The sequence below is a fragment of the Colletes gigas genome, unplaced genomic scaffold (assembly GCF_013123115.1).
Source record: "Colletes gigas isolate AHSC1104 unplaced genomic scaffold, ASM1312311v1 Colletes_gigas_Sc00016, whole genome shotgun sequence".
Lineage (NCBI taxonomy): Eukaryota > Metazoa > Arthropoda > Insecta > Hymenoptera > Colletidae > Colletes > Colletes gigas.
In genome coordinates this window covers 3,132,979-3,149,206 of record NW_025106645.1, presented here as the reverse complement: position 1 = coordinate 3,149,206, position 16,228 = coordinate 3,132,979, and the positions used below count along the sequence as shown (strand labels likewise).

The following is a 16,228-nucleotide window of genomic DNA, read 5'->3' as shown; positions in this document are numbered from 1 at the left end:
AGTAACGTATGAGTTATTATATTTAGGGGTTGACAACCCTCTACGTAGCTCCTATTTCATTAATTCTATTAATCTTTTGACTGCGGCGCGTCCTAGGAAGAATCCATCAACATAGATGGCGCGATCGTCACATGCCTGTCGCTGCGACTGGTGACCAAAAAAGTACCCGGATACTTAAGAGACCATTCTTACGGTTTAAAAAAATAATAAATGCAAATAAATTAAAATATCCAATTTTTATCCAATTCCATATCGAATCAATTGGTAAAACAGTAAAAGGTGTTATAGTAAAAAAAATACAGAGGGCGTAAATTTACGCTTTTCGTATATATTGATAGACTTGTGAAAGCGTATATATACGCCTTTAGCAGTCAAAGGGTTAATAGAAATACGAATTTACATAAAGATCCACAGTCTAGTAATAATAAAATAGACACGTTGTATACGTTTAAATACATTTGTCTGGAAAGATCGCGTTTCCAAAATCAAACGATAAATTGAAATTCGAATTACTCAAACCCGAAATACCAAATGTTATTTTGGCCTAATCGAGACGAGTAGAAATCTTTATTCATGCATCCACGTGCATGATCCGACGATTAGGCATGCCCGTATGTGTCACCGAGCCTGTACGGTTAATTATACACCGTCGTTTGGTTAATTAGAGAAATTTGTATTAATCAAAGGCAAACTGCGCGCGAATGGTGAATACCGAATAATAAAATTATCTCTCTGTGCTCGAATAACGCACCGACAGAATTAAATTCTTCGATTGCAATAAATACACAGAGAGCGTGCACGTTTCGTTTCGAACAATCGAGACGCCTCTATTGATTTTTGTACTTGATTAACAACGTAAATCCGTAAACCAATTTTTCAAACGCTCGAGCGAATATTACACACGTTGGAAGAACTCGTGCCGCACGAACAGTTGAACGTAAACTCTTTGGTCTCGGGGCTGAATAAACTGTGTAATTATGCACCGTGGAAAAGAATTTTGTCGTACCTCGGTTATATTCAGGGTACATTTTACGATTGTTCGCGGCAAAAGATTCGACCTGGAGTGCTTTTCGCCAGGACGGTTTTTCGGTTGGTTCAATACGCGGTACCCGTTGGCAACGTTTCCACGGATTTTCCTCTCCGGGAGAACCTTTTTCTCCATTCATCGAGGCGCGGAGAAAGAAGGCTGGGAGACGAGTCGATCGTGCATTCTGCTCGCCGGGCATCGCGAATCACGCTGGATTAAAGTATCGCGTCATTCTTATTCGCCCCGCGACCGATGGGAATGTAGGTCGTGTCGTTTCAACGAGAAACAGTAATTGAGGTGAAACGAACAGGAAGGAAGGAAGGATCCCTCGCTTTCTCTGGTAAAAATAACACGTCGGTTGGCTCGTTCCGTACCGCGGCCGATCGTCTGTCAGGGTTACAACGCGGCTGCGCCATTCAAACAACGAGCTTTCTACTTGCCTTCCCTTGATGGTTACCTCTGCTAGATCGGGTTGTTTATGATCTCACGGTTACTGCATCTGCGAACAATTAGAAGCATCGTCACGATCAACGAACCTCCTCGTTTCCTCTTAAGTGGGAAGATTCAAGTAAAATGGTAAAACGAGAAGTTATATGTGACAATTTTTTTACAGCATATAAGGGTTCGATGAAACTTTTCGCAACTTTCCACATACAGGGTGTTCGATCATGACTGGAAAAAATTTTAATGGGAGATTCTAAAGACCAAAATAAGACGAAAATCAAGAATACTAATTTGTTGATGGTGACTTCGTTAAAAACGTATTAACGCTGGCTTTAGGGGGTTTATCTATTCACTAAAAATGATTGTAATTGACCCACGTAACCAAGAATAATTTTTTCAGAATGATTTGAAATTCTTTTTTTCGCCGAAAAATTTAGGCACCTACCTCAATTTTTCGCTTTGTTTGACGCCCTACAGAAAAGTTGTCTAATACTTTTTTGTAGATACCCATGGGCTTTGCTTCAGAACAAAATTTCAATGAGATACCTTTACAACTGTAAGAGTTATGGCCGTTTGAAAATTGGACTAGTTTCAGGAGGTTTTTCTCACTTTACGGTGTCAAGGAACAACTTTTTCAATATTGTTAGAATTTCTACATATTCTCCACTAAAATACGTGTTGTTTGCATTTTGAAAAATTAAAATCCTCCAATTCGTTCAGGAGTTATGACATTTTACAGATTTGCATGAAATTTCAGGGAAGCATTTCTGGCCTCACATTAGATTTTCGGTAAAGAATTTTTTTCTCGAAAGTGCGTAGGATTTCGGGGTATGTCTATTCACCAAAAATTATTGAAATTGACCCCCGCGGCCGAAAATAATTTTTCCAGAATGATTTGAAATTTTTTTTTCGCCAGAAATTTAGGCACTGTCGATTTTTCTTAAAAATTCGTTTTTTAGTTTTAGTAATTATGTCTGACACCCTATGGAAAAATTGTTTATTTTCTTTTTTGTAGGTACAAATGAGCTCTACTTCAGAAAAAAGTTTCATTGAAATATATTTACTATTATAGGAGTTATGGCTGTTTGAAAATTAGACCATTTTATTGGAGTTTTTTCTCACTTTACGTGGTTAAGGAGCAACTTTCCAAATATTTTTGGAATTTATACATATTCTACACCAAAATACGCGTTGTTTGCCGTTTGAAACATTAAAATCGTCCAATCCGTTCAGGAGGTATGATATTTTAAACATACGCAGTAAATTTCAGGGAAATCAATCAACGTATGGTCAGACATAGTATATTTTCGGTAAGGAATTTTTTTCTCGAAAACGCGTAGGAATTCGGGGGTATGTGTAATGACCAAAAATTATTATAATTGACCCCTGTAATTAAATATAATTTTTTTAGTATGATTTGAAATTTTTTAATTCGTCTCAAAATTTCAGTACCTACTCGAATTTTTTTCTCGAAAGTGGGTAGGATTTCAGGGGTATGTGTATTCACCAAAAATGGTTGTAATTGAGCCCCATAACCAAAAATAATTTTTTCAGAATGATTTGAAATTGTTTAATTTAATTTTTAATAACTTTTTATCGAAGTCTCAGTCAAAAATTTGATATTCTTGATTTTCGTCTTATTTTGGCCTCTAGAATCTCTCATTAAAATTTTTCCCAGTGATGACCAAACACCCTGTATATTTTTTAACATTTCAAAATGCAAATATTTCTTTTTCGTTACGTTTTATCGACTTTGGATGAAATAATAAATGTTATTCCTTCTAAAATAAAAAATCGAACGACAGACCCTTAAACTATACGAAAATATTTTTTTAGTCCGTTTCTTATTATCATTTATTAAACCCTATTCGACTAACCATAGTTGGTATGCAATGTAGCATTCATCAAACGAGAAACTTTCTTAACCTTTTAGTGGATTATTGTTTAATGTATGTAAATGCAATTTAAAAATTAATGTAATCCTCCATTAGTTCATTATTTTATAAATGCTTTAAAGGAAAGTGGATTTCCATTTACCAATTTAGTAAAATAATACAGTTGAGATTGAGACTCCATTTAAGGGTTAATTCAGGGGGTATTCTCGTGTAACGGCGTTAAAAGCGAATCACCCCTTAAATAATTGTGACGAAATGGAAGACGTTTCATAGGAAAGTCGACAATATTACGAGCAAAGTAGATTCGAAACAGGTACGAAGTTAAATTAACTGGTCGTCGTTGGGGCGGGATATAGGCCCCCCCCCCTACCCTGCGTGTAAAAAGGGATTACTCTGTAGTTGGCTGGGGACCGTTTTATTTTACGTGCGTCGTTCTTCTTTTCACGCCGGGGAGCCCAGTAATTGCGTCAACTTTCAGGCAGAATCCAGGCTGGTTCAGAAACTCCGCTGGATTTTGGTTCAACTCACGTTTCGGCTTCGGACTTATGAACGCGTACGCGCTGGTCACGGCGAGCTCCAATTGGACCAACGTGCCGGGGAAAACCATCTGCAAAGTGAACGTCGCCAGAATGTGAGTCCATCGAAACGAAAACTTTAACGTAAATAATATTCTGTTCGATGTCAGAACGTGAAGTAGCTTTTTACTAATCGTAAAACGTTTATACTAGATACGTACAGTGGCAGACATATGCTTACGAACAAGTGTTAAGGTTCTGTTGTTTGTAATAAAACATAGGAAAGGTATGAATTAATTAGTACTGTGTTTTTTTAATAACATAACTATGTTTACGATCGCTGTAAATTACACTGAAAATGTTTTGAGTTACTTATGGTTCTGGACTTATACTATGTCCGCTACTAGAGGACACCTAATGATCTGTTCCAATTCTACATCAATGTTAACCAAAGTTTCAGTGAACTGTTATAATAATATTATTTGTTTTGTTGCTTTATATTGATTTCTAATATTGTTAAATTATAAATAAAACGATTCATCTTTCCTTCGATAGGACCAGTAATTAATTAACTTAAATTATAAACAAGGTAACAATAGAGTCATTCTTGCGTTTCGTCTTACGGAGAGTTAAAACTGTTAGAACAAGTGAGGTTTATGAAACAACGCATTTATAGCTTATAATATGTAACTGTCTTGCTAAAAAATGCACCACAATGGATCTTGCATGTTAAGCACTCCAGGCTTGCCACCAGGTGTCGCACAAAACCGTACATGTGGATCGCCATCATTCACCAGATGCCTCCACAAGCTTTTCCTATTTTAAATTTATATTTCAACAAAAACAAAGTGTTATTTAAAGTGTTATGTAAGAAATACAACAGAGAATAATAGTATATGTTGCTCAACATGCAATAAAAATAAAACGATTTAAGTAAGAAAGCTTTCCATAACAAAATAGCAATGAAAGTGCGATTATTCGTAAGTATATGTCCGCCATTGTGTGTACAGCTTCCGTACGGACGAAGAATTTGTCAGATTTCTAGCACGTAATCGTAGATACGCGTTCGTTAATCGATAATATTGGCATAGTTCGCTACATCCGAACTCACCACACGCGAGCACAGCGCACGTAGGATTTACCTCTCATGGTCCATTTGGATTACCACAGGTCGAACGTGATTCCCGTGCGGTGCCTCCAACGACGAATATTTGAACGAACTGCGGTTATTTATAACATTCCCATCGGAAAACCCGCTTTCCCGACAGCCTTATTCCTTATGTCTATATTTTTATATAACCGAAAACTAAATCCGAACGAATAAATTATTCGCGTTTAAACGACTGTTATTATTAGCTAAAACATGTGTCGTTCGGAGCTCAAATATTAACGATAGATTTACGGACATCGATCGCACATATTTTCATCGAAACTCTTTACGTTGACGATCACATCAAAATGCAGAGTTTTCTTTAAGAAAGTATATTCGTAGCATTAACCCTTTGCACTCCTTTATCGAGTCCCACTCGACATTTTTTCAAGACCAAAGATATATCATACAGTCAAAAATTGTAAATTACAACGATAGTGTAAATAAAACAGATATTTAATTGAATCTATTTTTTAGAGCAATTTAACGTAAATTTCAAATAAAACACTTAAAAGCGTTGGGAGGTGTTGGTAACAAAATTGAAATATAGTTCGGAGTGCAAAGGGTTGAAGAAAGTTGAACGAGGAGCGCAACAAGGTACCATAAAAATGACGTTTTCCGCACTCACCGACAGAGGGCTACGCTTTCTCACAAGTACTTGACCGATCGCCTATTTTTATATGTTTATATGCTTCTTGAGAGACTGGAAAATGTTACAAAACCTAAGACAGGGCTTGCATTTGCAACAAGAAACGCTAAATCCAACGTAAATTGCTAATAAATAATAATTATAAATTTCATAACCGTAAGTATGGAATCTGACGCCTGTCAAACTGAAGTGTTCCGTAAATCGAAAACATCGTTCACATACTAATTCATTGTGCAATATATTCCTCTTTACCCCTTTCGATAGTTCACATTTTCAACTGAAAAATCGCAACGACGGTGTGACGCGTACTTTCTTTTAAAAAGAGGAATCCCTTTGACGTTTCACGAAATTGGCAAAAAATTTTTCAGCGACAAAGAAAATTACGAGTTGCGTTCTCGGTGTTTCCAAGGTGCTTCTTTCAGATCGCGGGAATAAAGAGCAGAACGATTTGCGCGGTTCGATGCTGAGGACGCTTTAAATTTCTCGCGATGAAAGAGCGTATCGGCCCTCCGGGTCGTCCTTGTTCCTTAAAAAGCGCAGCAAAGCTCGGTGACTTTAGGTCGTTAAATTCTACATGCCTAAGAGAGCACTTGAACCACTCGTTGCAGCACCGTGGGGAAGTTGAAAAAGTGGAACGTCCCGACAGATTTTTCGTGCCTTGGTTGACCGTTCCTTTAAAAGAAAATGTATCTTTCCGTGCAACGCGATCTCTACTGTCAACTAACTGCTTTATGAAACGTATTTAAGCTGGTTGAAATCCCCCGCGGTGACCTCAGGCGACATCCCTCGACGCAGGGACGTCTTCCGGTTGATATTTCAGAATGATCCCCAATAATCTCCTCCACTCGTCGAATAGTTTCCGCATTCACGACCGATCGTGGTCTCCCGGTTCGTTAAAGGTCACTAATTCCACCCTATTGTCGAAAACGTGCCACCAAACGATTAATCGTCCACTCGGATGGCGATACTCGAACGTTAAAGCGACAACGGTATGCTCTGTCTAGGTCGTAATAATTGATCGTTGACATTCAAACTGCAATTCGATTATCTCGACTCGCTGTTTTGTCACGTAGACTTCGGTGACTGATCTCTCGAGACTTTTCTACAAATTTTTAAAAAGAAAAAAACAAATAATTAAAGTATAAACCAACGATATCGGTCGTATTACTGATCGTTGACGTTCAAAGTACAATTCGATTATCTCAACACAATTTACAAGTAAGCAACGACGTAGTGGAACGGGCTGAGAAACAGAATATCCTACAAATTGTAACAGAATATAAACAGGGTTAATATAGACAAAAAGACACTAACAATAAGTCAAAATTTCTAATAAATATGAATATTTGCAGAGTTATTCCTAGTGTCTTGTACTCGATAGGTGGTTCGAAGAAACCCCTTTTCACAGAGTTTCAACTCGATATCTCTACTACAGGGGTAATAACGGGGTGAAAATCAGTTTTTGGTTTATCCTTAATATCTCCCGTTCTGCTCAATTAAAAATTATGAAAAAAATCATGGTTATTCTATCGATTGATGTACATGGTCGAGAAATTTTTCAGAATTTTTGGATGCAAATTCGATTTTTAAAAAATTCGAAAATATTTTAACCGGCGATTTTTTGTCGAAGTTATCAAGTGACCACGTCTGTTTTTATACAGTATAAAGCTCTCAAAATAATTAGTAATCTCTAATTTTTTCAGATTTTTCGAAGGGGTGGAACGTAGTCAAAAAAATAAAAAATAATTAAAATATGGTGAAAATGTTTTATATTCCCTTAATTACTTACGTAAATGTGTTCATATTTTTACAGCTATAGCGTAACATTATGACTATTGATGCGTAATTTTTTCAGATTTTTTGGAAAAATTATTAAAGAATTATTAATTCATATTTCCTAATTTTTCATACGAGATATTAAGGATAAACCAAAAAATGATTTTCACCCCATTATTACCCCTGTAGTAGAGATACCGGTTTGAAACTCTGTGAAAGGGGTTTTTTCGAACCACCTATCGAGTGGTATTAATCCCGTTCAATTTGGTTCTGGGGCACTTTTACCATACTTATTCGACTAAACCCTTTCCAAAAAGGAAAAATAGATGATTAGAGAAAAAACAAATTATTATATGCCTACTATAAGTGGGTCGCTAGTATCGAGGAATGTTTAAAGTACCAGAATCGGCTGTCGGGGCGGGAACGTGGTTGGATGTTGACAGTTAATATTCCAGGATGCTGCAACAAGTTCTATCGACATGGGACGTACGCGAATATAACTCGCGATTAATGTACGCGGACGTACCGAAGGAATAAACGTGGCGTTCGGTTTTAGAATCGACAGGAGGCTGGTTTATGGAAATGAGAGGCGACTGCGGTTCGAGGCTGGCGACGAGTGTCGATCGACGGGCAACGAGATAACGTTTTTGGAACACGTGGAGATCGAGGTCAGCCTCGAGTACAGTCTTCGCGGCGCTCTTCAGATGCACCTCGCTGCGCCCTCAGGTACGCTGTTTTCATTTTCAGAGAGCTGACGTTGCTTTGATGTTGCTCGTTGCCTGTAAACGTATCGCGAAACGAAAGTCAAGAAGAAATGTAACGCGAGATGCATTAAGAACAAGCAGACAGACGGGCGAAAAACCTGGTTGGAAACTAATTTAAACTATGGCGAAAGGTGCACCACACACGCTCCTATCGACCTAAATTCTTCTACGCCCTTGTACTAATTCTCTCACTTTTTACTCATTACGATCTCGTTCTGACAAATTTCTCACTGACACACGCGACTTCTTACGTTTCAAATACCACGTTGATATCCTTTTATCGATTCATCTATTGACCAATTATTTTACAAGAAATTAAATTTTTTTACTCTGTTCGTTGCTTTATCAGAAAGCTCACAGTGCACCAGTGTACCAAGCACTGATCTACACTGTGTGTCGTAACTACAAAACCACTCTAAAATTTTTAATTTTTATGTGATGCTGTTAAAATAATGAAAAACAATGTGTTTAGGTTTTGTTACATTATCAATGTTTGTGTATGTAAACTCTTGTCTAACTTCTTTATGCCAATTTAATAGTCGTGGAGACTTGATAAAATTTTGTCTTCTTATATGAGAACTACTTGCTGACTTAATTTCAGTAAGTTTTACTGGAATTGCCCACTGTGTTAAGGATTACACGTTGAGATTTGGGAGAAAGCTTCTTCCTTAGTCCCCCTTTCTTATTTTGTCCATATTAAGCTAAGTGCAATTTCACGTATTTTCATATTACTCTCGTGAAAAGTTAAAATTTTGCCTTTTTCTTGCTCACCTAAATAACTTCCACGTGGCATTATTAACCAAATTAATATTATCACACTTCCAACATACTAGACAAAATAAGACTGACGAAATATTAACAGAAAACAACATTTGAATGCTTGGTTCTATAGATATGAAACAGTAACAAATCAGTTTTCTATAGTTCATTTCTTCAGAATAAATACAATCCGACTGTTTTTAAAGAAACATACAGGGTGTTCAGCCACTCCTGAGAGAAATTTTAATGGGAGATTCTAGAAGTCAAAATAAGACGAAAATCAAGAATATCAATTTCTTGACTGAGGTTTCGTTAAAAAGTAATTAAAAAATTAAATTAAAAAATTTCAAATCGTTCTGAAAAAATTATTTTTGGTTGCGGAGGTCAGATAGAATTATTTTTGATGAATACACATACCCCCGAAATCCTACTCATTTTCGAAAAAAAAATTCAAACAGGTGTTGAATGTTTTGGGTGAAAAAAAAGGAATTTCGAATCGTCTTGGAAAAATTATTTTTAGTTGCAGGGGTCAATTACAAGCATTTTTGGCCAACAGACATACCCCCGAAATCTTACTCAGTATCGAGAAAAAAATTCCTTACCGAAAATAAAATATGTCTGACCATATTTGATTGATTGATTCCCCTGAAATTTAATACGTATGTTTAAAACATCATAACTTCTGAACGGATTGGACAATTTTAATGTTTCAAAAAGCAAACAACGCGTATTTTAGTGGAGAATACGTAGAGATTATGAAAATGTTGGAGAAGTTGTTTCTTGATCCCGTAAAGTGAGAAAAACCCCATATAACTGGTCCAATTTTCGAACAGCCATAACTCGTACAATAGTGAATATATTTCAATGAAACTTTTTCCGAAGGTAGAGCTCATAAGTACCTACAAAAAAGTATTAAACAACTTTTTTGTCAGGTGACAAACAAAATTATTAAAAATCAGAAACGAATTTTTAAGAAAAATCGACAAGTCGGTGCCCTTTTTCGACAAAAACATAAATTTCAAATCGTTCTGGAAAAATTATTTTCGTATGCGGGGGTCAATTACAATTATTTTTGGTGAATAGACATACCCCCGAAATCCTGCGCGTTTTTGAGAAAAAAATTCAGTACGGACGAAACTTTAAACGTTAATAACTTTTTAACAAAGCCTCCATCAATAAATTGGTATTCTTGATTTTCGTCCTATTTTGACCTCGAGAATCTCCCATTACAATTTTTTCCCAGGAGTGTCTAAACGTCCTGTATATTGCTAATCTCAAATATGGTATATTCCGTTTCTTAAAATTCCATCAAGAATGTAAAATTGAAAACTTTATCTCAAATATGGTATATTCCGTTTCTTAAAATTCCATCAAGAATGTAAAATTGAAAACTTTAGTGTGGTTTTATAGTTACGACACACAGTGTAAGGAGTTTTATCGTACAATCATAAATAACGTAAGCACTCAGGTGTTTCCAATTAGGTACTCTACCTACGATTATTGAACGTAGATAGTTTGACAGAAGCATAGTTGGAAAATCGAATGGATTCGGACCACATGTGTCCCGCCTGTTTAACATGCTCGTCGTATTCGCTCGAAGAATACATTTGACTTCGCCGTGAAATATTACATATACAACGCATCGTCGTTTTATTTATCGCCGCTCGTAGCAGATTTTATCCGGAGGAAAATATCTCGAAAATAAGATTTTTACGATGTACACAGATGCGACTGAACCCGCGCGTCTACTACTTGAAATCGATTTCGCGTCGTGTCAAACGTTCTGAAGTGGTAGAACAGTCAGGGGCTGTGGATTTACGATCGTATTAGCCAAGCGACTGTGTTACTGGCATAACTCGACTATCAGGTTTACGGAACAAGTATCTTAACTCCTTGACGTACGATTTAATTCCAAATAATTTTTTACTACACTATTCAATTTGATTTTATACTATTCAATTTTGTTCGTTCGTAAAATGCCCACGAAAGAGAATAGATTTGTTTCACTAATACATCGCGATCATAAAAATGTGTTGATTTTAATATTATTAGTTAATTTTCATTTTATAAAGATTACAAAACTGAAATAGTGTAACCAAAAGTATAAAGCTTCAGTTAACCCTTTATGAACCCATGTAACTTTCAAGTCACGTGCTAATATATCGACGTTTAGTCAAATAATTTTAGTTTTCTCACAAAATATATTTCTTAATTATACAGGGTGTTCGGCCACATCTGGGAGAAATTTTAATGACAGATTCTAGAGGCCAAAATAAGACGAAAATCAAGAAATTTGTTGATGAAGGCTTCGATAAAAAGTTATTAACGATTAAATTCAAAAATTTCAAATCGTTGTGAAAAAATTATTTTCGGTTGTGGGGGTCAATTGCAATCATTTTTGGTGAATACACATACCTTTGAAATCCTATTCATTTTCGAGAAAAAAATTCGAGTAGGTACTGAAATTTTTAGACGAAATTAAAAAATTTTAAATCATATTAACAAAATTATATTTAGTTTCAGGGGCCAATTACAATCATTTTTGGTCATTACACATACCCCCGAAATCGTACGCACTTTCGAGAAAAAAATTCCTTACCGAAAATCTAATTAGGTGCCTAAATTCAACGAAAAAAAAATTTCAAATCGTTGTGAAAAAATTATTTTCGGTTGCGGGGGTCAATTACAATCATTTTTTAAGTATAAACATACCTTCGAATTCCTACCCATTTTCTAGAAAAAAATTCGAGAAGGTGTGACATTTTTCGACGAAATTAAAAAATTTCAAATCATACTAAAAAAATTATATTTAATTACAGGGGTCAATTACAATCATTTTTGGTCATTACACATACCCCCGAAATCCTACGCACTTTCTAGAAAAAAATTCGAGAAGGTGTGAAATTTTGCGACGGAAAAAAAGAATTTCAAATCGTTCTGGAAAAATTATTTTCGGTTGCGGGAATCAATAACAATCATTTTTGGGGAGTAGACATACCCCCTAAATCCTGCCCATTTTCGAGAAAAAAATTCAGTAGGGGCGGAATTTTAAACGTTAATAACTTTTTAACAAAGCCTCCATCAACAAATTAGTATTCTTGATTTTCGTCTTATTTTGGCCTCTAGAATTTTCCATTAAAATTTTTCCCACCCTGTATAATATCTCTGTAAATATCAAAGTAAATATCTTGTAAGTTTAGATTTTTTAAAAATATTCGGCCCACAGAGGGTTAAGAAAATTTAATTTATTTATTTTCAAGGAACAAAGGTGCAGATTCTGAAACCTAGGAAATTGGACAACTCGGGCGCAGGTTTCGAGAAATGGAAATTCATGTCGGTGGCATCTTGGGGAGAAGATCCGAATGGCGTCTGGTTTCTAGACATCCTCGACGAGGTCCTTAAATTTCGAAAATTCTATATTCTCCTTTTGCTCCATTTACCGGGATGTCTATTGACGAAACATTTTCAATTCGTTCGGTTCTGCTGAAAGCGCCGCGAACGAACGTCTAATTGCATTTATTTGCGTCGTAACAGATCGGACCAACGGGGAATAATGGCACTGTGAAAGACTTTGCATTGATTCTGCACGGGACCAGGGAAATGCCACGTTATCGTGAAAACGGGCCGAGAGTGTACGACCAGAAGTACAATCGACTTCGAGAAACCGTAAGTGGATGCATAATCATAATTACAGAACGATAATGCGATTCATTTCCGGTATTAAGTCGCCGGTAAACGGTCCGTTTACCATTTTTCACGCTCATTGTATGTTACAGAATGAATCCTCTGACATAAACGGGCCATCGAACTACGTGCCCGAGAATAAAGATCTCGAGTCAGAAGTTCTCGAAGCGAACGACGCTTATGGAAAGCACTGGCTCGAGAAACTTTTGCGAGTATAAATCGACGAATCTCGAACTCGAAAAAGTCTGTTCTAAACTGTCATTTATTCAGCGTTCTTTGTGATTTTTTTGTTTAATGATAGGTAGGCTGTTTTGTACTGAGATTTTGCAAATGTATTTATTCATCTTATAAGCGTGTACAATATTTTTTTTATTGGAATATATTCAAAATTGTGGGAATTATAACTTCCATGATATTTCAAGATCTAGCGAATTGACTTCAAATTTGGAGAGATTATTCAACAAACATTCTTTTATCGTTGGAACTAGAGATTTTAGAAAATATTGAGTTTTGCTAATTTTTTTAATATCCTAAAGAAAGGTTAAAAAATAGAAATTCACCCCGCCTTATAAAGACACTTTAGGCTCCTCAGTTTCAGATTAGGGGATCGACTGGAATCGAGGAAGCCAGTGGAACAACTTTTTCAGAAGAGCCATCAGACAAGAAGTTATAACTCCCATAATTTTTAATATTTTTTTATGACAAAAATTCTGTACGTGCTTATATGATGAATAAATATATCTACAAAATCTCAGTACAAAACAGTTTACCTAACGTTAAAGAAAAAATCACGAAAAAGGCCGAACAGACAGTCTAATTTATGGATTCCATACCTTCCAAGGGTGGATCGAACGTCGAAAAGGAAGCGACAACGGGGTGTTGTTAATCACCAAACACCTGATTTACCCTTTCCATTTGTCCAGGAATTATTCAAATTCCATGGAAGCCTCGTACAATTCTATTTGTAAACATAGTTCATTCATTAATATCTTTCGAAATAATTCTACCAACATACAACTCGTCATAGCTCGAAAACAAGGTCGAATTGAACGTACGTTTATATGAACTTTTTTTATTGTTTTCATGTGTGTAGAATCTAGTCCTGAAGACACCCTGTATACCGCAGAGTGTATTAGGAAACACTTGGATTATTCGATCAGGAACTTCAATGGCCTTTGAGTAAACTGGTACCCCGAAAATAAAGACTGGAATCATTCCAAACGGTATCTTAAACGAACGTTTGATCCACGAAGCGGTTATTCGGACACATATTCAGTGTCGAGTGATAAATCACACGCGTCGAGGCTGAAAAATTCAACTTCTCTGTAATCCTGTAATGCATAACCGGGGTAACGTTCGCCCGTGAAATATAGGGAATGCTATTAGCGTGCCACGCCAGCTATTCCACGAGTTACCCCTTAAGGGCGGGTCCAAATGAAATTTTCACGAAAACCATCTGCTCGCTGAAGCTGGGAGTCGTGTCGAGTTCCCCGATCATTACCGTAATTCGGTTATCATCGTTTTCCCTTTAACATGGAAACTCGGTATATTAACGGAATTTTACAAAGCGTCGCGCAGAAGAGATTGTTTCGTTCCTTTGTCGGTTGGCCCTCGAGTAGAAATCGCGTCGGGGATCAAAGGGACCGTACGCGTAATATTTACGAGATTTACATTTCAATTTTACTCGCGATGGGCGCAGAGCATTTTCAAACCCAAAAATTCAATTTCACCGGCTTCTACGATAATGCAAACTCACGCTGCCTGGTGGCTCCCAGTAATTTACGCTCGATGGAAGAGCAAACGAATAACAGCGAAACAGTAGATGCCATTGCTAACGAGATAAAATACTTTCTTTGGAATTTGAATTCTTGGACGATGATTTTATAGACTTTCTTCGGGAATTTTTTGTGAATAAACTGTAACACCTTTTGCAGTCAAATTTACAAGACTCACTTATAGATGCCTTAGTGGCATTCTAAAATTTTTTAGACGAATGAAAGTTAAAATTGGTGGCACTGCATATTTTCAAAAAAGTCGCCTCACGATGTCTATGATTTCGGCCATTCTGTTTATTTGAAATGAAAAAACCTGAAAGATTCTTAATTAGTATGAGTTTGACTATAGCTGGTGGTAGAACAAAGGAAAAAAATGGCAACACTTTGAATTTCATGATCGATTTTGTCGTGTCTCTTTTTAAATTTCGGGGACTTAAAGAAATATGAAAAATAAAAATTTTGTACGTGTACTAAATGTGCATCAAAAATTTTAAGCCAATTGATCAAGTAGATTTTGAGGTATGTTAATTTTAAGAATTCAGGCGTAAGATCTTGCAGATATCAAACTATATTCTTTAAGAAAATGCAAAAAAAAGAGATCGATTTTTGAAAGGTTCGCGCTAGAAGACCGCCCCTTAAGTCGAGGCACAATTGCATATAAATTTGGCGGGAAAAGCCTCCGATTAAGCTTCAAATAATCCCGTATGCCGAAAAAGTATGCTACGATCGATGTATAAATGATTACGGGCTCTCAAGTAGCCGTGGAAGCATCGCGTTGGAAGTTTCATCCCAGGAATGGTGTACTCGTTTTAAAGTAACCTTTCTATATTCAGGTGGGCCTGACTTAATTATACATTAAAACTCTCGTGTTCTTCTCGGCCGAACTTAGCTCACCGAAGGAAAAAGGTTTGCAAGGTTACGAGAAGTGTTGGTTCATCGGTGCACGGTACGTCCCGCAGTATACGCGATATAATCAGAAAGGGAAATGATTCCGCGACCTGATAATAAATTCAAAGTAGGCGCGGCGAAACTTTCTCGCGCGTGCGTGTCAAAAATTCATAAAAGAGCCATCAGCAACGTACCGCGTGCAAAATTTATAATTATTAAACGACTGTTTGAAAACTATCGTGAATCAAGTTTTTAAATTTTTAATAAATTAAAGTTTTAGATTTTTATAAAAAATGGATATTAAATGCGGAATAAAATACAAAGTATGTATATTCACTGCACATTCAATACATACAAAGAAACAGTTTTGTCCAGCTAGTTTGTAAATGATATTAGACTTTCTAATAAATAATTTATGAAAAGGGGTCCCATGAAGGGTGATGTTAAAAAAGTGCCAAATTTGTACCCCGCCAGGCACCTAAAATAATTACAAGGCATCATTCTACAGATTCTGCACTTCGAATTGTGCACAATTGTTTATAGCAAATGGGATGGGAAAGTCGTGAAAAATGTGGTTCAAGTTGACGATGCTACGAAAGTCGAATCATAACTTTCTGACTTCAAATAATTATAACTTCGAAATGAATGCATGAAACGTAACAATTCCGATGCTATTTTGTAAAGAAAAGTCAATATTTATATAATATGCAAGGAAATGTTGCCTTAATTATTAGAAATATTAAACGTTCAAAACTGAAGGTAAACTCAACGAACTCTAAGTCTTCTTTACATGAAATTGTATTTAAATAAGATTCTTCGAATGTTGTATCGATTCTGTTTGTGAAAATTAAGCTTCAGAAACGGTAATTGGTAGTTACCAATAGAAAGAGCCACCACCAGAA

General features: G+C 36.2%; 1 protein-coding gene across 1 annotated transcript in view; it reads left to right on the top strand.

The window, feature by feature from the left end:
* Nucleotides 1-12,881, top strand: part of LOC122400247 (neuroendocrine convertase 1-like) — a 54,338-nt gene extending 41,457 nt beyond the window's left edge. The window contains exons 11-15 of the mRNA XM_043401601.1: nucleotides 3,845-3,997; nucleotides 8,013-8,182; nucleotides 12,240-12,373; nucleotides 12,514-12,645; nucleotides 12,756-12,881. Of these exons, the coding sequence (XP_043257536.1) occupies nucleotides 3,845-3,997; nucleotides 8,013-8,182; nucleotides 12,240-12,373; nucleotides 12,514-12,645; nucleotides 12,756-12,881 (715 nt within the window). The remainder of the gene's footprint in view (nucleotides 1-3,844; nucleotides 3,998-8,012; nucleotides 8,183-12,239; nucleotides 12,374-12,513; nucleotides 12,646-12,755) is intronic.
* The last annotated feature ends 3,347 nt before the right edge of the window (nucleotides 12,882-16,228 follow it).